The 25,210-nt window shown below is 38.0% G+C and overlaps 1 protein-coding gene across 2 annotated transcripts in view; it reads left to right on the forward strand.

Annotated features, from left to right (window-relative positions):
* Positions 1-25,210, forward strand: part of CPH28 (cuticular protein hypothetical 28) — a 60,794-nt gene that overhangs the window by 29,851 nt on the left and 5,733 nt on the right. Inside the window, exons 1-2 of one of the 2 annotated variants that reach the window (XM_062671304.1) lie at positions 4,999-5,119; positions 12,708-12,952. Of the exons in view, the coding sequence (XP_062527288.1) occupies positions 12,893-12,952 (60 nt within the window). The 5' untranslated portion in view covers positions 4,999-5,119; positions 12,708-12,892. 2 annotated transcript variants of the gene reach the window in all.

The raw sequence follows: 25,210 nt of genomic DNA on the forward strand, positions 1-25,210 counted from the left end.
TGGCGAGTGGCCCATGGACTTCAGCAATGCCAGGGGCAGAGCCAAGCCCCTGCCTACCGATAGTATTTATTTTTATTGGAAAGTTTTGCATTTGCTTGCGGGATACAAACATTGGTATTGTCGCATTGCTAGATATGAGTACGCCGTGCGTCTTATCCTGTAGGCCAGGACGACTTCGTTCGTAGTAAACTTTGTTTTTGTGTGATCTGTTAAAAAAAATTTCTTAATATTACTTAGTTTGTTAGTCTGATGATTAATGATGATCTCAAGAGGTTATTCTGTATACGAAAATTATTGGTATAATTATGAGCGAGTTTTTATTTCCGTTTCCGCCAACCGTTATCGCTGCCATCTTGATTGCCAAATACAAAAACTAGTATATGGAGCTAAGAGGATGCTTGTTGTGGATGTTTCAGTCATTGTTTTGATTATAATAAAACTATAATTGAATACTTAAATCACTCATTTTAATTTTCTTCAGCGTCCATCTTTTACGTTACATTTTTATCTGTGTTGCCAGTCCTATAAACATCCCCCCCTTTTAAAGTACAACTCCCCTTTATCTATTATGTAATACATTTAGCCAATATCAACAAAATCCTTAAATCTAGTGGGTTTCTTAACTACCCGTCTACTCCTTGTTGTTATTTTATCATTACTACATTGTTCATTTAAGCCACCCCTGCTGGTCCTGCTGCTGGGAGTAGGTAGATTAGCATTATTTGTAGAACTATCCAAGGACCTACTTCTCTCCCGTGATCTTGCTGGACTCGCCTGGGTTGCCATGTTACTTCCACATACTATTTTTTCTAAGCTAGGCTCTTGTATAACATATTTAGCTGAAGGCTGACACATGCTATTATCTAATACAATATCAGGTATATCATCTACAGCAAAATTATGATTTTTTACTTTAGTTGTTCTACAATTGTTTTTTGTATCAGGTGAACTGTCTGGCACTCTTTCTAAAATATATTTTCTGTTTCTTCGGTATATTTTTCCTTCACTATCAGCTACTAAATAAGAACGGGGCTCAGTACAATTTTTTATAATTTTTCCTTTTTGCCAATTTGAATCTAATGTTTTCTTGAAATATACCTCTTGGTGAAGTTTTAATTGGGGTAATTCTTTTGCACATTTGTCATAATTCTTTTTTACAGAGTTTAAATGGTTATAATATTTACTGTCACAATAAAACAATTTAGGCTTAAGTGTGCTTCTAGGTACTGGTATGAGTGAATTTAAGTTTCTAGAGTACAATAATTGTGCAGGCGATGGCATATAAGGTTTAGGTGTATTTCTATAATTTAGCAAACCAAGGTATGGATCTGAGCCATCCTCATTACATTTTCTTAGAATATTTTTAAATATTTTTACACCACTTTCACTTAACCCATTTGATTGAGAATGCTTTGGGCTTGATTTTATGTGCTCAAATTTATAATAAAAAGCAAATTCTTTAAATTTCTCTGACGTAAACTGTGTACCACAATCTGTAACTACAAATGATGGTATGCCATGCCTTCCAAAAATAGATTTGCAGTTCACTATTACACAATCACTTGTCAATTTATCTAGTTTACATACTTCAATGAATTTAGTATAATAATCCATGAATACCAGATAATCTTTATTATTCAGGGTACAAATATCAATGCCAACCTTGTACCAAGGAATCTGTTCTATGCTGTGATGAATTAATGGTTCCTTTTGTAAATTTATGTGGTACTTCATACAAGGTTTGCATTGTTTTTCAAATAGTTCCAGGTCGTTGTTTAGTTCTGGCCAGAAAATACATGATCGGGCTCTCATTTTACAAGTGCTTAACCCAGCATGACCTTGGTGAATATTTTGCATCATTTCAGTTCTTAAGGATTCTGGTATTACAATGAGATTACTTTTCAATACTATACCATCTAGCACACCTAACTCATCCCTAAAAGTCCAATAATTTCTTAAATCTTTGTTTACGTCTTTAATGTTTTTTGGCCATCCTTGTTTAACATATGTTATGACCATTTTCAGTATTTCATCAGAAGCAGTAGCTATTTGTATTCTTTTTAGTTGTACATTAGATATAGGTAGACAATCTCTTTGTAGTTTAACATGACAGATTATATTGTCGTGCAGTTGTTTCATTTTTGGCTCTACTGTATCAGCGCAACTACGAGATAATGTGTCAGCAATAAATAATAATTTACCCGGTTTGTAATTAACATGCAAGTTATAACCCTGTACAGCTAACATCATTCTCTGTAGTCTTGCTGGCACTTTATACAAAGGTTTTTTAAACAGTGACTCAAGTGGTCTGTGATCTGTTTCAACATGTACTTTGCGGCCGTAAGTATATTGATGCATTTTATGGCAGCCAAAATAAATTGCCAGCATCTCCTTTTCTAACTGGCAATAGCGTTGTTCTGTGGATGTAAGTGCTCGGGATGCATATGCAATTGGTTTACCATTTTGAAGAACTACAGCCCCCATTGCAGTTGATGAGCTATCTACAGACAACACTATTTCCTGATTGGTATTAAAAAAAGCTAAGCATGGACTTTTACATAAAGCTTCTTTCAATCTCTCAACTGCATGTTCCTGATTGCTATCCCAAGTAAACACAGTATCTTTTTTCATTAGGATACGCAAAGGTTCTATTAACTTAGAATAATTTGGAATGAAACGAGATAAATAATTACACATTCCCAAAAATCTTTCCAAATCTTTTTTACATTTAGGGTGTTCCATTTTCACTACTGCCTGCACTTTACCAGGGTCTGGTGACACACCTTTTTCTGTGAACTTATGGCCTACGAAGAGAAGTTCAGACATAAAGAATTTACATTTAGATTCATTTAATTTAAGGCAATTTTTTAGAGCAATTTGTAACACTTTTCTTAGCCTATCGTTTAACTCTTCCACTGACTGGGCATACACACAAATATCATCAATATATGGAATGACTCCTTCAACATTTTCAAACATTTGATTAATTATTCTGCTAAATTCTTCAGGCGCTGAACTAATACCAAAGGGTAATCTTTTAAAACGATATCTCCCAAATGGCGTTATAAATGTACATAGATCCGAGCTTTCCTCATTCAAATTTAGCATCCAGAAGCCATTTGACGCATCCAGTAGTGCAAATACTTTGGCATTTTTCATTCTACTTTTAATTTCATCTAGAGTTGGTAATTGATATTTAGGCTGCAGAATGTATTTGTTCAATGCTCTCGGATCTATGCATATTCGTAATTTACCATTCGTTTTTCTAACAGGCACTATGTTATTTACCCATTTGGTGGGCTTATCTACCTTTTCAATAACCCCTATTGCCTCCATATGATCTAATTCTTGGCGCAGTTCAGGCATTAATGCAAATGGAACACGTCTAGCAGCCTGCACTGTAGGGACTGCTTCACTACTCAGCTGAATGTTTACTGTGCCAGGAATGCAACCAAGACCTCCACTGAAGAGCTCACTGAAATCATTTTTTAATTTTTTTATTAAATTGAATGTTGTGTCTTTTCCAACTGTCACATTATGTATGTTAACAAGGTTAGTGTTTGCTGAAATAAAATTATAAGTTAAACATGTTCTGCACCCGAGTAAAGTAGGAATATTTCCTTCAATTATGATGAACTTAACAGTGTATTTTTTGCTATTAGGATGAATAATATTCAACCAACAAGTACCCCTGACTGGTACACATTTTCCATCTAGTTGAATGACCTTTTTGTCACAGGGCAAAATTTCTGAGGATTTTATATTAATTAATTTACATACTTCGCTCCCTATCACGTTGCATGCAGCTCCAGTGTCCATTTTGATGGGAATTTTGATGTTATTGACTGTAAAATCTTGAATTATTTCATTGCCTGCATAACCAACAAAGAAATCTCCTTCAGCTTCATCCTCTTTGTTCTTATCTGGATCCTCAAGGACATTGACTTGCTTATGATAAAAATTTGGTTTCTTGGCTGATCTGCATACTTTACTAAAATGGTTAAGTTTCTTGCACTTCAGACACTCCTTGCCGTATGCTGGGCATTTATTTATATTGTGAGATGTGCCACAGTTTCTACAGTTCCTTATTGACTTTTTATTAACATATAGGATGGAGGACTCATCGCTGTCCTTTGAATTTGTTTTTTCTTCTATATATTTTCTAGAGGTTTCGGCACTCAGTAAGTATTTCATAACATAATCTAATGTTAATTTACTATCGTCTTCCGACATTAATCGTGTTTTGAGATTATTATATTTGGAGTCTAACCCTGAAATTATCTTTCCAACTGTCAACCCTTCTCTGAGATCTCCAAGTTCGCATTGAATACCGAGATTTATTACTCTTTGAAAGTAATCCTCCAACCTGTCTTCATCTTGTGTAACAGTAAAAAACTCGTTCCTTGCTATAGTTAGACTTTTCTTTGGTTCAAAGTACGCTTCAAACTTTTTGAGCACGTGTTCAAAAGTATGTGATTCAGATGCGTTTAAGTTGAAAGAATTGTAGATTTTGATTCCGTTTTCGCCAATAAAATTCAGCAGAATTGATATTTTTCTTTTGTCTTTGGCGTCATCAAGGCCATTAGCAGACAAATATATCTCCAACCTTTGACGATACATTTTGAAATTTTCGGCAAGGTTACCTTTGAAATCCATACTGGGTAAAAGTGGCAGGAACCCCACTTCTGACACCATGCTTGTTGTGGATGTTTCAGTCATTGTTTTGATTATAATAAAACTATAATTGAATACTTAAATCACTCATTTTAATTTTCTTCAGCGTCCATCTTTTACGTTACATTTTTATCTGTGTTGCCAGTCCTATAAACAGAGGATATAGTTAAATATTATTTAAAGACTCCATTACAATCATATGTATTGATTATGTTCGCCGTAGCACTAACGAAACTATTTTTTTCATATTTCCATTTATCAATCGTGGGTCACGAACAAAAAATGTGTTTTTCTATACAAAAATCATGGTCAACACGCTTCTGACGTGTTCTTAACAATGGCTGCTTGTTTTATGAAATACATTTTTAATATTTCTTAAGTTAATTTCGATACGTGTGAGAAGATTTAGTATAAAACATTCGCACAATTACACGGACCAAGGATTGTAAGTTTTATAACGAATAAATAATTAATGTTCATTAGCGCCCTTGATTTGTTTAACAGTGGTTTTAAATAAATAACTTATTATTGTTCGAAATAAAATTCAGTTTCACGGATACTATTACATATTAACATGGATCTCTTTCTAAATTTATTTATGACCTTATGTGTGTAATTATGATATCCTCATTTCGAAGTTATCTTATCTTTATCTTGCGTTTAGTTGATTTTTAACAGTTTCAAGGTCAAATTACCTATTAACAAATAATCTCTATATATAAAAATGAATTGCTGTTAGTCTTGCTAAAACTCGAGAACGGCTGAACCGATTTGGCTAATTGTGGTCTTGAATTATTTGTGTTAGTCCAGAGAAGGTTCAAAAGGTTAGATAAATATGAAAATTCTCGGAATTAAATAAAAATAACAAATTTGTTTTTCCCGTCGAACGGATTCCTTTTGTTTGTTTTAAGTTTACTTTATACAATAGTTTAGGTCTTTTATTTATCGATTGAGGCAATACGAAGTCTGCCGGGTCAGCTAGTACTAAATAAATGTACATGAAAAAACTAAAAAAAGCACGTTAAAATAGCAAACCGAATTAACAATTAATAACGTCTCTTTTTGTATCTTCTTCGTCATAATCTACTGGTGAAAATATCAAAGCGAAGTTGTAAAACTAATGCATTGTCATCGGTCCTTGACGACATCTCGGATCCTCCCGATCCACTACACACGGTGCTTTTAGGTACCCCAAGCACCGGTCATCGTTCTCATCGAACCCGTCGCTTGCGTCGAAGGGTTCGGCGAGTAAATTGATCCACAGACACAGCCCACTGAGTTTCTCGCCGGATTTTCTTAGTGGGTCGCGTTTCCGATCCGATGGTAAATTCTGCGAAGCACGGCTCTTACTAGTAGGGTTCGTGTTAGTTACGTCATCAGGTTTGAGCCCCGTGAGCTCACCTACTAAGGCAACGAATCTAGAAAACGCCCTCGAGATTACTAGTATAGGTCCAGGTAATCGGTCCTTGATGTCCGTGTAAATTTTGAAGTTGATCGTTGAAACATTGAAGATAATGAAAATCAAACATATGTATACATATTCAAATAAAATTACTGGTGGTAGGACCTCTTGAGTTCGCGCCGGTAGGTACCACCACCCTGCCTATTTCTGCCGTGAAGCAGTAATGCGTTTCGGTTTGAAGGATGGGGCAGCCGTTGTAACTATACTGAGACCTTAGAACTTATATCTATCAAGGTGGGTGGCGCATTTGCGTTGTAAATGTCTATGGGCTCCAGTAAACACTTAACACCAGGTGGGGTGTGAGCTCGTTCACACATATTAGCAATAAATAAATAAAAAGTTAGTAACATTAATTATATGTAAGTTTTTGACTGCAATTGTTTGTTTTAACAATTCTGGGACTCGCTACATCCGCCGCCAGCTTGCTTCTTTGTTTGCTTCAGGTTTCCATAGCTCCCGTATTCAAGGCATTGATCCCGGGATGACGTGACCTCACTCACCGTCTCTTATTTAACTTGTAAAAGTGAAAACCATTCCTGTACAGCTTTCTAAGTCGCAGTACGCGCTTACCATAACGAAAAGTCGTCTGAAATACTTTATTATTAGGGTTGTCTAAATTGATTATATTTTTAATTTTTTTTATATTGAAGGAATTTAAAAAAAATATTGCATTGTGATCATAATATACTGCGGTAGCTTGTATCAGTCTGAAGGTAATATTGTCTATGAGTATTGACAGTTGAGTATTGAGAGAGGTTGGAAATAGCTACAGGTTTTTTTTGTATTTTAACTAATTTTTCATCTGTCAGCTAACGTAAAGTATTTGAGACTATAACTTCATGTTTCAAGTTGATATTATCTGTGAAGTTACGTTCCAATTTATTTATTACTATTACTATTACTTACTTATATACTTTTACTACTTTATTGCACTTAGGTACACCAATATAACGAAAATATTCTGAAAATATAATGGGAAAAATTGAACTTAACACTAATGTACAATGGGCTTATTGTTGAGCAGGCTCTTCCAGTTAACCTTACTATGCGCCTTACCATTCGCAAATGCCGGCTGACAGTAAGCGAGTATAATACATAGATAACGCTACTGGACATACTCCAGTGAATCTCCTAATCGCCGTTTAAAAGTCGGTACACATACGCAAAAGAGCTTTGGTTTAAAGCAATGGTATTCCTCAATTCCTTTATGGTAGGATCCAACTTCCGATCCGGTGGTAGATTCTGCGAAGCACTGCTCTTGCTAGGGCCAGTTTTAGCAACAATCCGGCTTGAGCCCCGCGAGCTCACCTACACGTTAGGGCGAAGCTAAAATAACCTCTCAAGGCTATCAGGATAGGTAGGATGAAAAAAAGGTGGCGGTTGTTTTTTTGTTTCCTACCTATGCTGATAGGCTGATGATAGAGCCAAATATTCTGGGGGAGATGAAGGCACGGAGGCTCGGATGGTTCGGGCATGTAGTGCGTATGGAGGAGGATCCTTAATGTAAAAAATACAGCTGACTTGTGGGGAATATCAGTAAAGGTTTTGAAGTCTGTAATAGACATTATTGCTCCTCATCTTGCTAGTATTTTTAATGATTGTATTAGGTGTGGTGTATTTCCTGACTTAATGAAACATAGTAAAGTGATTCCTCTTTTTAAATCTGGTAGTACTGATGACCCCTCTAACTATAGACCTATTTCAGTACTCCCTACGTTGAGTAAAATCTTTGAAAAAATAATTTTGACACAACTTTTAGAACATTTTAATTCAAATAACCTGCTTCATAATAAACAATTCGGGTTTACCAGGGGTCGCTCTACAACTGATGCAGGTGCTTATCTAGTCAAAAATATTTTTAAATCTTGGGAGGAATCACATGATTGTCTTGGAATTTTCTGTGACTTATCCAAAGCATTTGACTGTGTTGAACATGAAACATTGGTGAGGAAACTACATCACTATGGTATTAGGGATGGTGCATTGGAACTTATTACTTCCTATTTATCAGGACGGATACAAACAGTAGATGTGAAAGGTAATAGATCTTCAGGTACCTTGTTGAAAATGGGTGTACCTCAGGGTTCCATTTTGGGTCCTTTTTTATTTCTAATATATATAAACGATTTACCTAGTTTTATTGAGTCCCGACACGAGGTCGTATTATTCGCAGATGATACATCTTTATTATTTAAAATTAAACGACAATTACAAGTCTATGACGAAGTGAATGATGCGATTTCGTGTGTGGTTCATTGGTTCCGTATCAATAACCTATTATTGAATAGTAAGAAAACTAAATGTATTAAATTTACTTTAAAATGTATTAAACCATCTTTAAATGTGAGACAAGTGGATAGTGATGTAATTGTTTCTGAGGAATCATTGGAGCTTGTTGAGTCAACCGTATTTCTTGGTATAACAGTGGACTCCAAACTGCAATGGGGACCTCATATTCATAAATTGGCGAGTAAGCTCAGCTCTGCAGCATACGCAGTAAAAAAAATTAGAATGTTAACAAACGCGGACACGGCTCGTTTAGTTTACTTTAGTTACTTCCACAGTGTCATGTCCTATGGCATTTTGCTATGGGGCAATGCGGCCGATGTAGAAACGATATTTATTCTGCAGAAAAGAGCTATACGCGCTATTTATAACATGCACTCAAGGGAATCCCTGAGGGAGAAATTTAAAGAAATTAAAGTTCTCACTATGCCATCCCAGTACATTTTTGAAAATTTGATGTATGTTCGTAAACATATTGAGGAGTTTCCTAAAAAGTCGGACATACATAATAGAAATACTAGGAACAAACACAAGCTTGTTGTGCCGATGAGTAGGTTACATAAGATACGAAATTCATTCGGGTGTTTGTCTGTGCGCCTGTACAACAAAATTCCACAAGATGTTCAGAACCTACATATACATAGGTTTAAGAAAACTGTTAAAGAACATCTGTGCAATAAAGCTTACTATAAAGTCAATGATTATCTAGAAGATTGCACAAAGTGGGAATGAGTTGCTCGCTCCGGGCATTTCAATATTGTAGTAATTGTTACGTTATAATACTCATTGTAAAAAACTCATATTTAAAAAAAATAATGTAATATTAAAAAATTTATAAATAATAATTTATTAAAAAAAAAAAAAAAAAACATGCCCGCTGAGTTTCTTGCCAATTCTTCTCAGGACGGAGGCTAGTTCTTGTGAATTGGCGGTAGTTCTTTTGACGTTCAACAAGTATGTACTTTCATTTATGTTGAATAAAAATTTTTTGATTTGATTTGATTTGATTTGATCGGGCTGTGAAACGGGTGTACCGGAGGGACGCCGCCCCATAGGGAGGCCCAAGTACCACTGGTCTGACGCTGTGGAAGGAAATTTACGTGAGCTCCAAGTGTCGGACTGGCAAGGTATTGCGCAACGCCGGGATCAATGGCAAAGTTTATTGTTGGAGGCCAAGACCCACTTCGGGGTCATAGCGCCAGCGCAGCAGCAGTAGTAGCGGTACCAATGCTGATAGCATTGAGCGGTAAAGAGTGTCGTCACAGCACCCTTTTGTTTTTTTTTTTTTTTTTTTTTTTTTTTTTTTTTTTTTTTTTTTTTTTTTTTTTTTTTTTTTTTTTTTTTGTCAGGAGGAAATCGCCGGACTTCCGCCCTTCACTGGGGATGGAGGGCGGGGCATGTCGGAGTCGAACCGACTAAAACCTCCTGTCTCTCAACAACCAACGTCCAAACCTCGCATGAGACAAAACTCATGAAAAGGCAAGGGGGGGAAAGTGAAGCGTTTAGTGCGGAGCACATCTCTCCCATCACCCTCCCCCTCGGGACGCCGGACTGGCGGTCGTCGGCGCCACGACCACCAGCCCTCTCGGTCGGCAGGCTATCCGAAGCCCGCCTAGATGGCGCCGGTTAGAATGGTCTATCCTACGGAATACCCCGCTGGGTCAGAACCAGCGTGGGTTGAGGATAGCCGGCCTTCCATCACCCGGATGCTCATGCATAAAACGCGTGCAGAGCAGCTTGCACGTCGTCTTCTTAGGCCCCCTTCGTCGGTCCCCAGGCCGACATGTGAGGGAGACCCGAAACACTTAGAGGGCCAGGGCTTGGGCGAGATCCGCCTCCCTGGCCCCCGCTCGACGGCGGCGGGCCTGTGCGTCTCTCACGCGCCCCGCCGCCTCCTTCTGCGAGATGGTGCACTCGCAGAAGTCGAGCATCGCCTTCCACGACTCGTCGTCACCGAGCATCGATGCCACAACACTCGGCAACGACAAGTCGTTTCCTATTTTTGCGACGAGGACACGGCGCCACCCCTCCCATGCGGGGCAGTCAACGAGCGTGTGCTCCGCCGTGTCCAAGTCGCAACCACAATGGTGGCACTCTGCCGTCGGCTCGGCTCCGATCCGGTGCAGGAACTCACCGAAGCAACCATGCCCAGTGAGCACCTGCGTGAGCCGGAAAGTGAGGCGTCCTCTGTCACGATTCACCCAGTTCACAAGAACCGGGCGAATCGCCTCGACGGTCCTACGACCAGCCGAAGGATCGGCCAGCCGTCTGGACCATGACTCCAGCACGGACCGCCGAGATTGGGCCCTCCGCGCTCTGACCACACTGGGGCTGAGACGTGCCACGCCCCGGGCACGAAGGTCAGCCCGCCACTGATAGTCAGCGGCGAGCGCCTCCGCCTCCAGGACCCAAGGCGGCGTCCCAGCCAGTACACACGCCGCCTCGAAGGAGATGGTGCGATAGCCACGGACGACCCTGACCGCGATGGTGCGTTGCGGCCGTTGCAGCAGCTTCGCTACCCCCACGGCCAGGGACTGGCCCCACACGGGCGCCCCGTATAGGGCCATTGATCGCACCACCCCCGTATAGAGACGGCGCGTCACCTGGTCAGGCCCCCCCACGTTGGGCAGAAGCCGGCTTAACGCGCCGGCCACCCCCAACAAACGAGGGACCAGGTTCTGAAAGTGAGCACGGAAGGTCCAACGACTGTCCAGAATGAGGCCGAGGTACTTCAACTGCACCCCGACCTCGATACGGACGCCTCCAACCATGATATGGGCATCGACAGGTGGCACTCTCCGGGGCCTGTGGAACCACATGGCCTCGGATTTACTGAGCGCCACGTCGAGGCCCAATCTCCTGATTTTGCCGACGACATGCGCCACCCCAGCGGTGGCAAGACGAGCAGACTCAGCAAAACTCCCCCCCCGGGCCACGACCAGCGTGTCGTCTGCGTAACAGATTACGCTTAGGCCCGGGAGGAGGGCACCCCTCAGTACCCAGTCATACCCGATATTCCACAAAAGGGGGCCGAGCACCGACCCCTGTGGAACACCGCGCACGACCGGGAAGTCACAGCACCCTTAGGGGATATTTAATAAACATTAGGCATACAAATCGAAGCTAATGCTGCGGACGGAACATTGGAAAATAGTTGTAATAGTTCACGGAAGTTGACTTCACTAACTAGTTTCATAAAATCTGTATATACAATGTTCTGACAATAAGACTCTATTGATTACTAAGTCAGCTGATCATTTTTAGATCACAAATCATCACACGCGGTAGTAACGAAACCAATTAGCATTCTATTTCCCGTGTCTTATAGTTTTGTGTATCTTTTTCGATCGAATTTCAATTGATAACGGTGCGAATGAAGATTCCCATTTAAAAAACTTTTTGGGAGCTCCGTTGTTAGGTCCACCAACCCTATATCGCAAGAGTGACAGCGAAAGTAATCACGGAATCAGAATATAATCTGAACTGATATAGATTGACTAGTTTAGAATTCTTTGTGTACGTACTGTTTATGTAAATGGATTATATCGCAGGAATTACAATAGCGGCTTAAGGATGTACGGATTCCGAATGTGTTTGTTTATTCCGGTTAATACTGGCCGAATCGATTGTAATATTAACAAGAAGGTTGCGATTTTCGATTCTTTATGTTACCTCATTGAGTTCAAACAAATATTTAGTAAAAAATAACTTTTTATTATAAAAACCAATAAAACACTTAAATAGCAAACCGTATTAACAATAAAGTTCATTTCAAAATATATGTTTTTCCTCGTGATACTGGTCAGGGTATTAGAGCGAAGTTATGAAATTTTATAAGACTTTCGAGTTAAATCTTGAAGTCGTCGTGGCCTAAAGGATAAGACGTCCGGTGCATTCGTATCGAGCGTTGCAACGGTGTTCGAATCCCGCAGGCGGGTACCAATTATTCCAATGAAATACGTACTCAACAAATGTTCACGATTGACTTCCACGGTGAAGGAATAACATTGTGTAATAAAAATCAAACCCGCAAAATTATAATTTGCGTAATTACTGGTGGTAGGACCTCTTGTGAGTCTGCACGAGTACGTACCACCACCCTGCCTATTTCTGCCGTGAAGCAGTAATGCGTTTCGGTTTGAAGGGTGGGGCAACCGTTGTAACTATATTTAGACCTTAGAACTCATATCTCAAGGTGAGTGGCGGCATTTACGTTATAGATTTCTATGTAACCACTTAACACCAAGTAGGCTGTGGGCTCATCCACCCATATTCTTCTTCTCAGTCGCATGCACTCATGGCAGAGTGGTCGTGGTCATCACTTCGGGTGGTGGTGCGCTTCACCAGACGTCGTCATTCCTCGCGTACAGCGCCCTTCTTGTGCACTCGTTAACGGGACCGCTTAGAGCTGCCTTTGTTCGGTCGGTCCATCGTAACGGTGATCTGCCGCGCGGTCTTGTGCCCTCTATCATGCCCTGCACCACAGGGCGCTCAACTGACTCGTCGCCATATAAACAAATAAAAAAAAAGGTAAAAGATGAAACATTCGAGAGTTATGTGCTTAGGCCACAAATCGAATGTCTATCACCGATCGGCTTCTAGTTGTAGTAGTAAATTATTTAAATATCTCAATTCACCAGGGTATCATAAGTTTGCTTTGCCAATAGACTATCGAACGTGAGCACTCGTGAACACGGTACGTGCCGATTATCGAAACGGCCGAGGTGGCTTTTAGTTGAAATTCAGTTTATTTTTAATTAATGGTGATGTCCACGGTCGCTTAATCTCAGTTGGCTTCTGAAATTGTGGTTCTAATAAAAAACAATCCTGTATGTCAACTCGAGTGACGTAATTCCACAAATTTTAAAATTGTCTTAAGATTACATGTGATTTATTTCTCGTTAACTGAGTGTGTTATTACTGTCTTTATTTACTCTTTATTATGTATTTTGTAATATTACTGTAATGGCGTCGGAACATTGAACTATTGTATAGCATTTCCTTGTCTGTTTATTAATCGGTTCTTGATTTTTTAAATTTTCAATAAAAACCCTGTGTTATCTCTAACTAGTTTAATAGTCTGTGTATTGTGTCCAAAAGAAACTAAGCTGGACTTTTTGGCGGGAACGCGAGGAGTGAAGTTGTGTGATTTGTTTTATTTCGTCTATTGAGTGTTTCTTCAGATTAAAATGTGTAATAACGGTGGTTTATTAACGGTTTAATATCTGTGGAAGTGCACAAATGTGGGAAAATGAAACAAAGCCGCTGGACGTAGCTTCTCGGGATCCTGTGCACAAAAAGTGCACTGAAAAAATCTCAGTAAATGACCACCATTTTACTGAGATTATATTATTATTTCATCCCATATCATCTCATCTCATTTCATTTAATTTCATCCCAATTGATTAATGTCTCAAACTAATCATCTTCATTTCATTTCGTTACACTTCATTTCATTTCATTTCACTCCATCTTATCATTTTTCATAAAAATAAGAATAGAAATTAAAATAAGACACGACCTTAAAGGTTTTAGGTACTAGGTCATAAAATCACTTAAAAAATAAAATTAAAAAATAAACTCGCGTTCCCGCCAAAAGATTCTGACCCATTGCCTTCTACTTAATCTTTTAGCCCTATATTTTTCGAATACCTACAGTTAATACGTTTTTACGAATATAACAAAAAATGTAAATTATTAAAAAGCTGTTAATAAAATCTTAAGTAATATTTAACGAACTCATGTTAGACCGCTAAAATATGTATCAAACTAGTTAGTAAAATGATCTCTTTTAATAACTCCAAGGTTGTATATGAAATAAAAAATGTAATCAAATACATTAATCAATTTTATAACATCTGTTATGTTTCGAATTTGATCCACTTTTGAGGATTAATTACAGCAATGAATATTAATGGAAAAAAAACACTGATTATCTGTGTCTCGTGCTTGTGATAATTACGATTTATTGGTAAGTACCTATTATAGAATGTGCGATCAACGATATTGGCTATTTATCCATTACTAGCTGACCCGGCAAACTTCGTAGTGTCTCAGTCGACAAATAAAAGACCTAAACTTTTGTGTAAAATAAACTTAAAACAAAGAAAAGGAATCGGTCTGGCGGGGGACACATCAAAGCAAAAACAAAGTTGTTATTTTCATTTAATTCCGAGCATTTTCATATTTATCTACCTTTTAAACCTTCTCTGAACTTCTACGAATAATTCAAGACCAAAATTAGCCAAATCGATCCAGCCGTTCTCTAGTTTAGCGAGACTAACGAACAGCAATTCATATTTATATATATAGATGATGTATGTTTCAATTTGTTACTGGATCAAAAAACGGAAGCCAATTGTTAATTTATTATTAAGTTTGCTTGCAACCGTGAAAAGTTAGCTGAAGTTTGTAAAGCCCTCTGATGAGATACTGATAACAACTCTAATGATTTAACAAATTATTTATTGATAAGCTAACTGATCGATTGATAAGATACAAATGATCTTATGCGAGTGCCCGACGCCTTGCTCATATGCCCTTGCTCATGGCGGTACATAAAGTGACTCGAAAATGAATGACTTCAATGTAAAATATAATGTGCGCGCTTGCTCGTACACTGCAGACCATAGACATTAACAGGAAGCCATGAGATATGAAAATGAAACCTAAATTGTATTGCGAATCAGCGTAATCCTGTAAGTAGTATTATTAGGTCCAATAATATAGATTTATATTATATATTTATTTATAACTTTATATACTAGACAGTATAAAGGCGGACTTAATGCCAGATTTCGTGGTTATCAATGCGCTTGTATGGCCAAAATCTAAAACGTCGAATATGACGCTGCTTTTGTCAAAGTTATAAGTGAAATAACATGCTACGCGGTTTCAGTCGCGTTCACTAATTCAGTAAGATTTTTTTTCCCTATCTTTTTTTTTTTATTGCTTAGATGGATGGACGTGCTCACAGCCCACCTGGTGTTAAGTGGTTACTAGAGCCCATAGACATCTACAACGTAAATGCGCCACCCACCTCGAGATATAAGTTCTAAGATCTCAGTATAGTTACAACGGCTACCCCATTACAACGGCTACCCCATGCTGATAGCTTTGAGAGGCTATTAATTCAGCTTCTCCTTGAAGTGTAGGTGAGCTCACGGGGCTCAAACCGGGGGTGTGGCTAATACTGGCCCTAGCAAGAGCAGTGCTTTGCAGAATCTACCACCGGATTGGAAACGCGACCCATTGTTCTCATTGTTCTCAATGGGTCGCGTTCTTCTGATCCGGCGAGAAACTGGGCTGTGTCTATGGGTTCACTCGTCGCAAGCGACGAAGGACTCGACGAGGGCGGTGACTGGAAAGTACTGAGTTACAAGCGCTAATCCGCAGCTCTGTTACTTATGTAGTTTCCGATAGCTAATCTTTAATTACCTTCAGCATTTTAAGTCCATTAGGCCGACGTCAGCTAAAGGTCACGGTCGTCGAATGATACACAATAGAGTCTAAACTCAATTATCGATAACAAGCGTTACCGAGATAATGTCATGTTGTGACCGATCTGTAATGACATATTGTTAAGGTAGTAATGTATGCTGAGTAACTGAGTTTTGGATGTTGAAAGCAAATGACATTTCGTCGCTGTCAAACCGAAATCTGGTATGTGCAAAAACTCTATTTGGAATTAATGAGTAAAAACATTTTCGTATAAAATTTTATATGAAAGTTAATTTTTAAGAACTGTATCAAATGAAAGCTATAGACAAATATTAAAGCTATAGACACATAACAGTTTTTTTATACGGTAGACAGGGCTGTGAACTATACGAAAAGGTCAAAAAGTAAAAATCTCAAAAAGTGCACATAGCAGATTTGGGTTTGATAACGACGATTTGTTGCTTTAAAAAAAAAACCATAGAGTTTGAGTCTTTACAGCTAGATATAGTCCAGCTCTATTCTATACCCCGCGATACAGCATCGAAGTCTTAAATAACTTGACGTAATCACTAATCTGTATTTGAAACCGAATCGCGTTATAGGATTGCAAGGGAAGTAGATAGGACGATGACAATTAACACATCATGGTCGGCTAAAAGTTCTTGGTTACTATGTCCATCTACTTGCCTGAATACAATTTTTTTTCCTACCTATACTGATAGCCTTGAGAGACTATTTTAGCTTCACCCTAACGCAGAATCTACTGCCGGATCGAAAACGCAACCCACTGAGAAGATCCGGCGAGAAACTCAGTGGGCTGTGTCTGTGGGCTAATTCACTCGTCGAGCCCTTCCGGGGTTCCGCCGGGTTCGGCGAGGACGGTGACCGAGACAATATTGACGATTCCTGGTCGGAGACAGAATTTTTTTTAAAGCACGTATTCATAGTGCCTATTGTGCAGGACCAAAAAAAACTATCCTATCTCTGAGGTCTTCGTATAGGCAAAACTTTGTTATACTTACGAAGCTTCACTAATAAACCTTCTTTTAATGTAATTCTAAATCCAATAGATTACAAAATACAATCACAACTAAAGGAGCTAAAAAAAACCACATTTAACATTACATTATTCTTGCACAATCTGGCGAAAGTGTGTACGCGTTGCAAATATCAAACAATCTTATGAATAGCCAAAAATAGCGCGAATTAAATACTATGTGTTGCCAGTCCACTCTAGTAATAGATGTGGCAACATTACCTTTGAATTTATGTCTTGTATTCAAAAAATAATTGTATTGACGCTCACTGCATTAAAGTATATAATATGTATAATACACATGACCTGCTGTCGATTGTGTGAGATATGTCGAAAATAATAATTATTATATTTTAATCTCTCATATGATACCAAATTTACGCGCTGGTAATAATAATACCGTCAACTTATTACAATATCTGACCATGTACAGTTTCTATGGTTGAGCTGATAATCCAAGTGGTCCAAGCATGACCAGTAACTTTATTTATTTATTTTTTATCGCTCGTGTAGGTAGATGAGCATACGGCATACATATTTTTGTCCCTTGGTTGACAGTGGCGCCATTTAATTATATGTTTCGCATAGACGAGCTTATAGACTCCACATCGTCACTGACCACATTAAGTCTTCCCAAGTGGTATTAGATAATGCCTTCCACTTGAAACTGAATCGCGAACCGACTTTCTGAAATCGGACCAGGGCTTTTATTTTTTATTGCTTAGGTGGATGGACGAGCTTACGGCCCACTTGAGGGTGAGTGGTTACCGGAGCCCGTAGACATCTACAACGTAAATGCCCCACCGTGAGATATGAGTTCTAAGGTTTATAGTACAACGGCTGCTCGCCCTTCAGACCGAAACGCATTACTGCTTTACGGCAGAAATAGGCAGGGCGGGGGTACCTACCCGCGCGGACTCACAAGACGTCCTACCACCAGTTAAAGTTTCTACCGCTTAAAATATCATCATACAAATTATATCTCACATTAAAGTAAAAAAATAGTATTTTTAATTACACACATTCACACGTCAACAATAATTATATATACGGTCCCATGACATTAAAGTTTGTGGTTGAACAGGGTCACATATTTATCACACGCTCTCCTTGGATACAAGTTTGATGTAATAATGTATGGGTATAAACGTGAAAATATCATTATAGAAACAGGTGGAAATTCATTCTAAGCCTCAAATTTTATCATGGGTTTAGTTAGGATAAAAAAATATTAAATTTTAATGTTTAAGGTTTTGCTTACCTAAAGTTTTAATATTAGGTTGATTTGTAGCCATTTTTATGATAATCCTCATTTCAGTTCGTTCGATGTTAAGTGGCTATCGGAGCCCGTGGCAGAAAAGTCGCCTTCGATGAACTACGACCCCATGTCTCAAAGTGTCTCATATACAGCAATAAAACGCTGCTCTTGCTAGGGCCAGTGTTAGCAACTCCCCCGGTTTAAACCCCGTGAGCTCACCTACACGTCAAGGAGAAGCTGAAATAGCCTCTCAGGGCTAGGCATAGGTAGGGAAAAAAAAGTGTGCAAATTCGAAAAATATTTTTGGTTACCTTTTGTAACGTCTTTATAGTTGTAATGTCTGGTATAGGTGTAATGTCTTTATTAGTTTGATTTATCTATGTAATGTGTGTCTCTTAATGTAATTTTCATTAACTTCAAGACATCCATTTAACTTGAAAATATACACTTGCACCAATGACCGATGCCAATACAAATAATTATAGCTCTGATTTAATAAAGGATAAAAAAAAGTTTATTTTAAGTTTTGGTTCGGTTCACTTTAAAAACGTTTTAAAGCCCTTAAAAGCAACATGAAATTTGTATAAAATAATAATGTCTAATCTATGTCTATGATAACACTTATCATTATAATGTTTAAAATTATTTAAGATAATGCTATTTTGAAATTATCATGAGAGTCAAAGAGTACAGGAAAAAATACAATAAAATGTGACATTATTATATATTTCTGGTGCTCTCGTCTCGAACGTGTTTCCCGTGATTAGCCCAAAACATCTTAGTTTGAGTTAATTGAATGTCATATGTGATTTCATTTATAATACACCGCTTCGGAGAGCTGTTACGGAATCACACGGCGCGCAACGCGAACACTTTTTATTTTCTCACTAGCTGACCCGGCAGACTTCGTAGTGCCTCAATCGATAAATAAAAGACCTAAGCTTTTGTATAAAATAAGCTTAAAACTTAAAACAAACAAAAGGAATCCGTCCGACGGGGGACACATCAAAGGAAAAACAAAATTGTTATTTTTGTTTAATTCCGAGCATTTTCATATAAATTTATCTACCTTTTAAACCTTCTCTAGACTTCTACAAATAATTCAAGACCAAAATTAACCAAATCGGTCCAGCCGTTCTCGAGTTTTAGTGAGACTAACGAACCGCAATTCATTTTTATATATATATAGATAGATTAAAGTACAAAGAAACATTATAAAGAAATTCGTCGCATACATTTCGCACATGAAAATAATGTCACTTTCGAAGTTAATGCGTTAAATCTCATGTCGTAATCGTTAAAAAGCGTGCTTATATAGCGACATGGTGCAGATCTCGCAGACGTTAAACTATGAATTGTCAAAAGAAATACTGTGTGACGTCACTTCCTATTAAACTTGTAATGTTTCAACGCACTTTCACTGTTTATTTGACATTGTTATGCGCGCGCGCGTAACTAGTGTCGCCATGATTTAATAACTTCGGTTTTTTTTTTTGAAACGCCTTTTAATAGATGACCAGGACAAGTTGATTTATGTAACGGCATAATTAATTCAAGGTAATTTTCATCCACTTCAAGACATTCGTTTATGTTATAAAATTGAATTAATAACATATCGGTTTTTTATTTGAGACCAGGTTAAGTTGATTTATGTAAAGTCACAATTCAACGTAATTTAGAAAATTCATAAGAATGTGTCAAAGACTCAAGACGAACAATAATTTTACTATTTCGTCTTAATATACTGCATAGGAGAAAATGGGAAAAAGTGATTTAAATTTTAGTTAGGATTGCTGTTAAGGCATAGTTTTTAATTCATAAATGTTTTTAAAATTAATTTTATGGATAATGCAATTTAATCCCGAGTTTGTTATTTCCTAACACATGTCTAGCGTCAACTAGCATGGAGAAGTCCTCTGCCATTGTCCCACTGACGGATAAAACGAATTTTATTTAAGAAATGTTAAATGTAATTGTTAAATGCGATTAAGTGCCTCAATTATTTCACTAGTTCAGAAAGTTCAACGTATCGATTGTGAAACAAACCCACAACCTTGCAGTCTCCTTAGACATTCCGCGACTTTATTACCAACAAGAATTCCTAATCAAATCCACAGCCGAATTAACTGTGACTCAGTCGACAGCGCAAGACAAATTATTGTGTGTAAATAAAACAGCGAGACGCATATGGCGGGCCGCAATCTCGCGTCAATTATCCTTTTTAATTTCGCAGTGAAAATTGAACGCCTAAAATGGCAATCGAGATAATGACGCGATCGTTATTGTTAGCTAACTCTTGTTGTTCTAAGAACTAAAAGTTGTAATGTGTAAAAATACATAGTATATAATCGAGAGAACGTATTACCTTGTCCGGTTGTTGATGACTTTAACAATGCCATCGATACGGTTTTTAATAATACGAGCTTTAAAAAGAGAGATCAAAGAAGGCGAATTAACGGTAAATACATTGAAATGTTATAACAAGTTATCACCATGAGTAATTTAGAATGTAATTAAAGCAACCTCTACGTTGGAGGAAACCAAAGAATATTATGCAGAGTAATTGAAGACTGAGGAGCCAATGCTAACTACATACATATTCCAAGCGACGGGGCAAAGAAAAGCCGCCATCGCTCAAAACATATCTTGTCGGATCCCCGGGATCCACTCCTGCTTTTAGCTCGTCAAAGTCGACTCTGCGAAATAGCCCATAGACACAATCTACTGAGTGTCTCGCCGGATCTTCTAAGTGGGTCGCGATTCCGATTCGGTAGTATATTCAGCATTGCTATTGCTAGTGTTAACAATTCTCTCAGGTTGAGCACAGGCTATTTTTATTATAGGATTTTGCGGTAGGCAGCGGCTTGGCTCTGCCCCTGGCATTGCTGAAGTCCATGGACGTCGGTAACCACTCACTATCAGGCGGGCCGTGTGGTCATCTGCCTACAAGGGCAATAAAAATAAAAAAGGCTAGGTGGACTGGTGGGTCTAGGTGGGACTGGTGGGTTATCATGGGAGCTCACCCACAAGTACGCGCGAAGTTGGAATAGCCCCTTAGGCTACCAACGATTAGGTAGGGGAAAAAAACACTAAGGAGGTCGTGTTAGTATGTCGCGAAGATAATACATGCGATTTTTTTTATTTTTTTTGTATTACAATGTAGCTTCGGTTGACTGACATACAGTTATCGGCAACTATGAATAACGTAATGTATTCAAAACGCCGGAAACAATACAATGACAATGCTAAGCCGTAAAAGTCGCTCTAATTATATCTAAGTATCGAGAAAAACAAAGGGAATACTGTAATGTATCTTTGCAGAAATACATTATTAAAGTCATAATCAAATAAGTGTGATTAACCCAAAACTAGTGGTCCCCCAGTAGTCGGAATTCGACTATAATTCATTGAAATTATAAATTTGAACATTATTATGGTTCTATTGTCCAAGACTATACTTTTTTGATAACACATTTCGTCAAGGCTACACTTTACACAAACAATATTAAAGATATACAATATCATCTATTCTTAATTTGGCCATAGACTTTAACGATAAACAAAAGAGTATATAATATGATATAGGCGTGTGTGTGTCAAATACAGGGTAGCATGTGTAATGCTTTTTTATCGATTTAATGTATTTTTATGCATAATTTAAAAGAAAACGTAGCATTCTCTATATTCTTTATAAGTGTGGGAAATTTCATACTCCTCCGACGGTGCAATTTTCGTAAAAAGGGATACAAAGTTTTTGCTTCACGTATTAATATATAGATTACCAAGGGAATATTGCCGCCGCTCACGATTATGAGATGCAAGTCTAGATTCTTTGTTCTACAAGTGCCTTTCCGATGGGAATAATTTTAATATAGCTTTTTTTTATTGCTTAGATGGGTGGACGAGCTCACAACTCACCTGGTGTTAAGTGCTTACTGGAGTCCATAGATATCTACAACGTAAATGCGCCACCCACCTTAGGATATAAATTCTAAGATCTCAGTATAGTTACAACGGCTTCCCAACGGCTAGCTTCCCAACTCCTGATTACACGTCATCACTTTTAAATTTAAGGAACTCATCTTTATATATTTAACACATATATTCTATATTACTCCTGTTAAAAGAAAAGCCTTGTCACATACCAACGCAGTGGCCTTGTAGTCATTAGTTTATGGATAGTAAAGACATTTGATTCATATAACAATTTCTTAACACGTTCAATTGATACTCGTGAAATGTAACAAGCGTTGCGCCATGGTCGCCCTACACAGCACTAGTTTGCAACTGAGCCCGTGTTCGGGACAAGTTTTGTAATTATACCGCGCTATTAGGTACTTTAAATAATCGTTTTCGATAATTTCTCGTTATTCGTTAACGGCCGTCTGGTGTAGTGGTAAGTGACATGGTCACTACACAAGGGGGTCGCGGGTTCGAATCCCGCCAAGGGAAGATATTTGTATGACAAATATAAATGTCTTTTCCAGGGTTATGGATGGATATTAAATATGTGTATGTGTATAATAAAAATCTTATATTTATTTCCGTTATCTGGTACCTGTAACACAAGTTCTTTACGAATTTATCACGGGACCAGTTAACGTGGCGTGACTGTTAGTAAATATTTATTTATTCAGGCAACACAGGCGGTAATGAATTATAATAATACCAAGAACGAAGAAATATAAACCGTTTATAAGAAAGCCCGCTCGTTCGAATTTAGGTGCTTATTACTCTCCCTTGAACAGAATCCTTTGGGACTACAATAATGTCCACGGTAGCGCGGTCTCCGTCAGTGTTCCTTCGGAGTTGTCCGATTGCGCTGAATTAATTTTAAGTGATGAAATAGATATTTTTTCTAATTGTCTCACAACTTACAGGAAAAATCTGTCGCGGATCATTTCCCAATTAAATATAAATTAATCTTAAGCATTCAATCAAATGTAATCAAATCTCAGTTATATAATTTTTTATTTATTTTTGTTGTTAATGCACTGTCGATTGCACTTATAATTGAGGTGACATCTGCCATGAACTTTTGTCAATTGTTCAATGTTTTGTATTGATGATCACTTTGTTGGTGCAACTTAATAAATAAATGAATAAATAAACGGCCGTCTGGTGTAGTGGTAAGTGACATGGTCACTACACAAGGGGGTCGCGGGTTCGAATCCCGAGGATATTGGTATGATAAATATAAATGTATTTTCTAGGGTTATGGATGTATATAAAGCATTTGTATGTGTATCATAAAAATCTTACATTTATTTCCGTTATCTGGTACCTGTAACACAAGTTTTTTACGAACTTATCACGGGACCAGTTAACGTGGCGTGATTGTTTTTAAAAAATAATAATAATAATAATAATAGACCAGAGTCATGCCTTTTCTAAATGAATTTTTAACTTTTTCTTATAGTTGTGTAGGTTGTGTAGGTTAACCAATCAATTTCCCTGCTTAATTGTAGGTGGTTTTAGGGGCACGTGACCATTTTAAAGTGGTATCTGTCTGGTAGATATTAACAAGGGACCGCTGATTTATTTTTTTATTTTTTTATTGCTTAGATGGGTGGACGAGCTCATAGCCCACCTGGTGTTAAGTGGTTACTGGAGCTCATAGACATCCACAACGTAAATGCGCCACCCACCTTCAGATATAAGTTCTAAGGTCTCAAGTATAGTTGCAACGGTTGCCCCACCCTTCAAACCGAAACGCATCCAGAAGTTTACAGATTTTTATTTTTTTTAATGTATTACTTTTGTCGCATTAATAATTTTATTAAAGGCTTTTCCGTATTGACTAGCCTGCGTTGTTAAATGCAAAAAGTATTAATAATCGTAATAGTATGTAAATATATAGTATGTTATTTAAATGAAGAAAAAAAAATGCCGAGCATACTTCTTAAAACTTATCATGGCTTAGTTTTACCTGCGTCACTCACTGAGTTTCTCGCCGGATCTTTTCAGTGGGTTGCGACTGGAATCTGCTGGTAGATTCTGCGAAGCACTACTCTTGCTAGGGTTAGTGTTAGCTAATTCTCACAGGTTGAGCCAGCGAGCTCACCTACCCGTCCGCGTGTAGCTGGAATATCCCCTTAATCTACCAGCAATCCGGAAAATGAACCTGCATTATATTGACGTTCGCGTTATGGCGAATCAGTTTTCAATCGTGTTTCATTAGTAATTACTAAAATCGAACGAATACGATTATCGATTATTATACGAAAAACATCGATTTTTTGGAACTACTACACGCACGCTGCCGGCGCTGCAGCAGACAACCCTAAACTGCCAACAACAAAATAAATGTCCATCGACAGTCGGATGCATGATTTAGAACTACATACATCGATTATATCGATATTATTCATGTTACCTTTTGATTTTACGGTAAAGTAAGACATAGAATCATGCTTTGATAGGTAGCGGCTTGGCTCTGTCTCTAGTATTGCTTAAGTCTATGGGCGACGGTAACCATTCACCATTAGGTTGGCCGTATGCTTACCTACAAGGGGCAATAAAAAAAATAGCATGCTTACGGTCCGTGTTTCTCTGGAGCTTCCTGCCTTACTTGTTTGAATACATTAGAGCTAACCACAACGTCTCTTCCTCTGTGCTTCTGGTAGCGATTGACGTAACCATAATTCGTATGCTAATGCTCGGATGTCAAGGTTGCGAGGTCATTACCTTAGGTCGTTCACACATTATCGACTTAGGATATTCAAGAAAACTTCAGGGTTTTTTTATTTATCAGAAATCGTACGTAGTTCGTATCGTATGTCTTAGGTGATTTCTAGATAATTATTTTTATTCCAATTTACCTTAACAAGGTCAAATATGTATGTATGGATTTATTTTTATAAATATATATTTAACTGCTTTACCGTTAAGTAAACTAGCTTACGGCCCGATCTTTTTGTAGGTTTTTCAAGGGCCTAGAAAGACATTCCAACCTGAAAGGCGTCATTAACCTTGAGATATCGAAGTCCTAATTATAGTGTATAGCAGTTGTCGTATCCCTTATTATAGGTTTAAGGCTTTATATTTAGCTCTG

Source organism: Bombyx mori, chromosome 12 (genome assembly GCF_030269925.1).
Source record: "Bombyx mori chromosome 12, ASM3026992v2".
In the NCBI taxonomy this organism is placed as follows: Eukaryota; Metazoa; Arthropoda; class Insecta; order Lepidoptera; family Bombycidae; genus Bombyx; species Bombyx mori.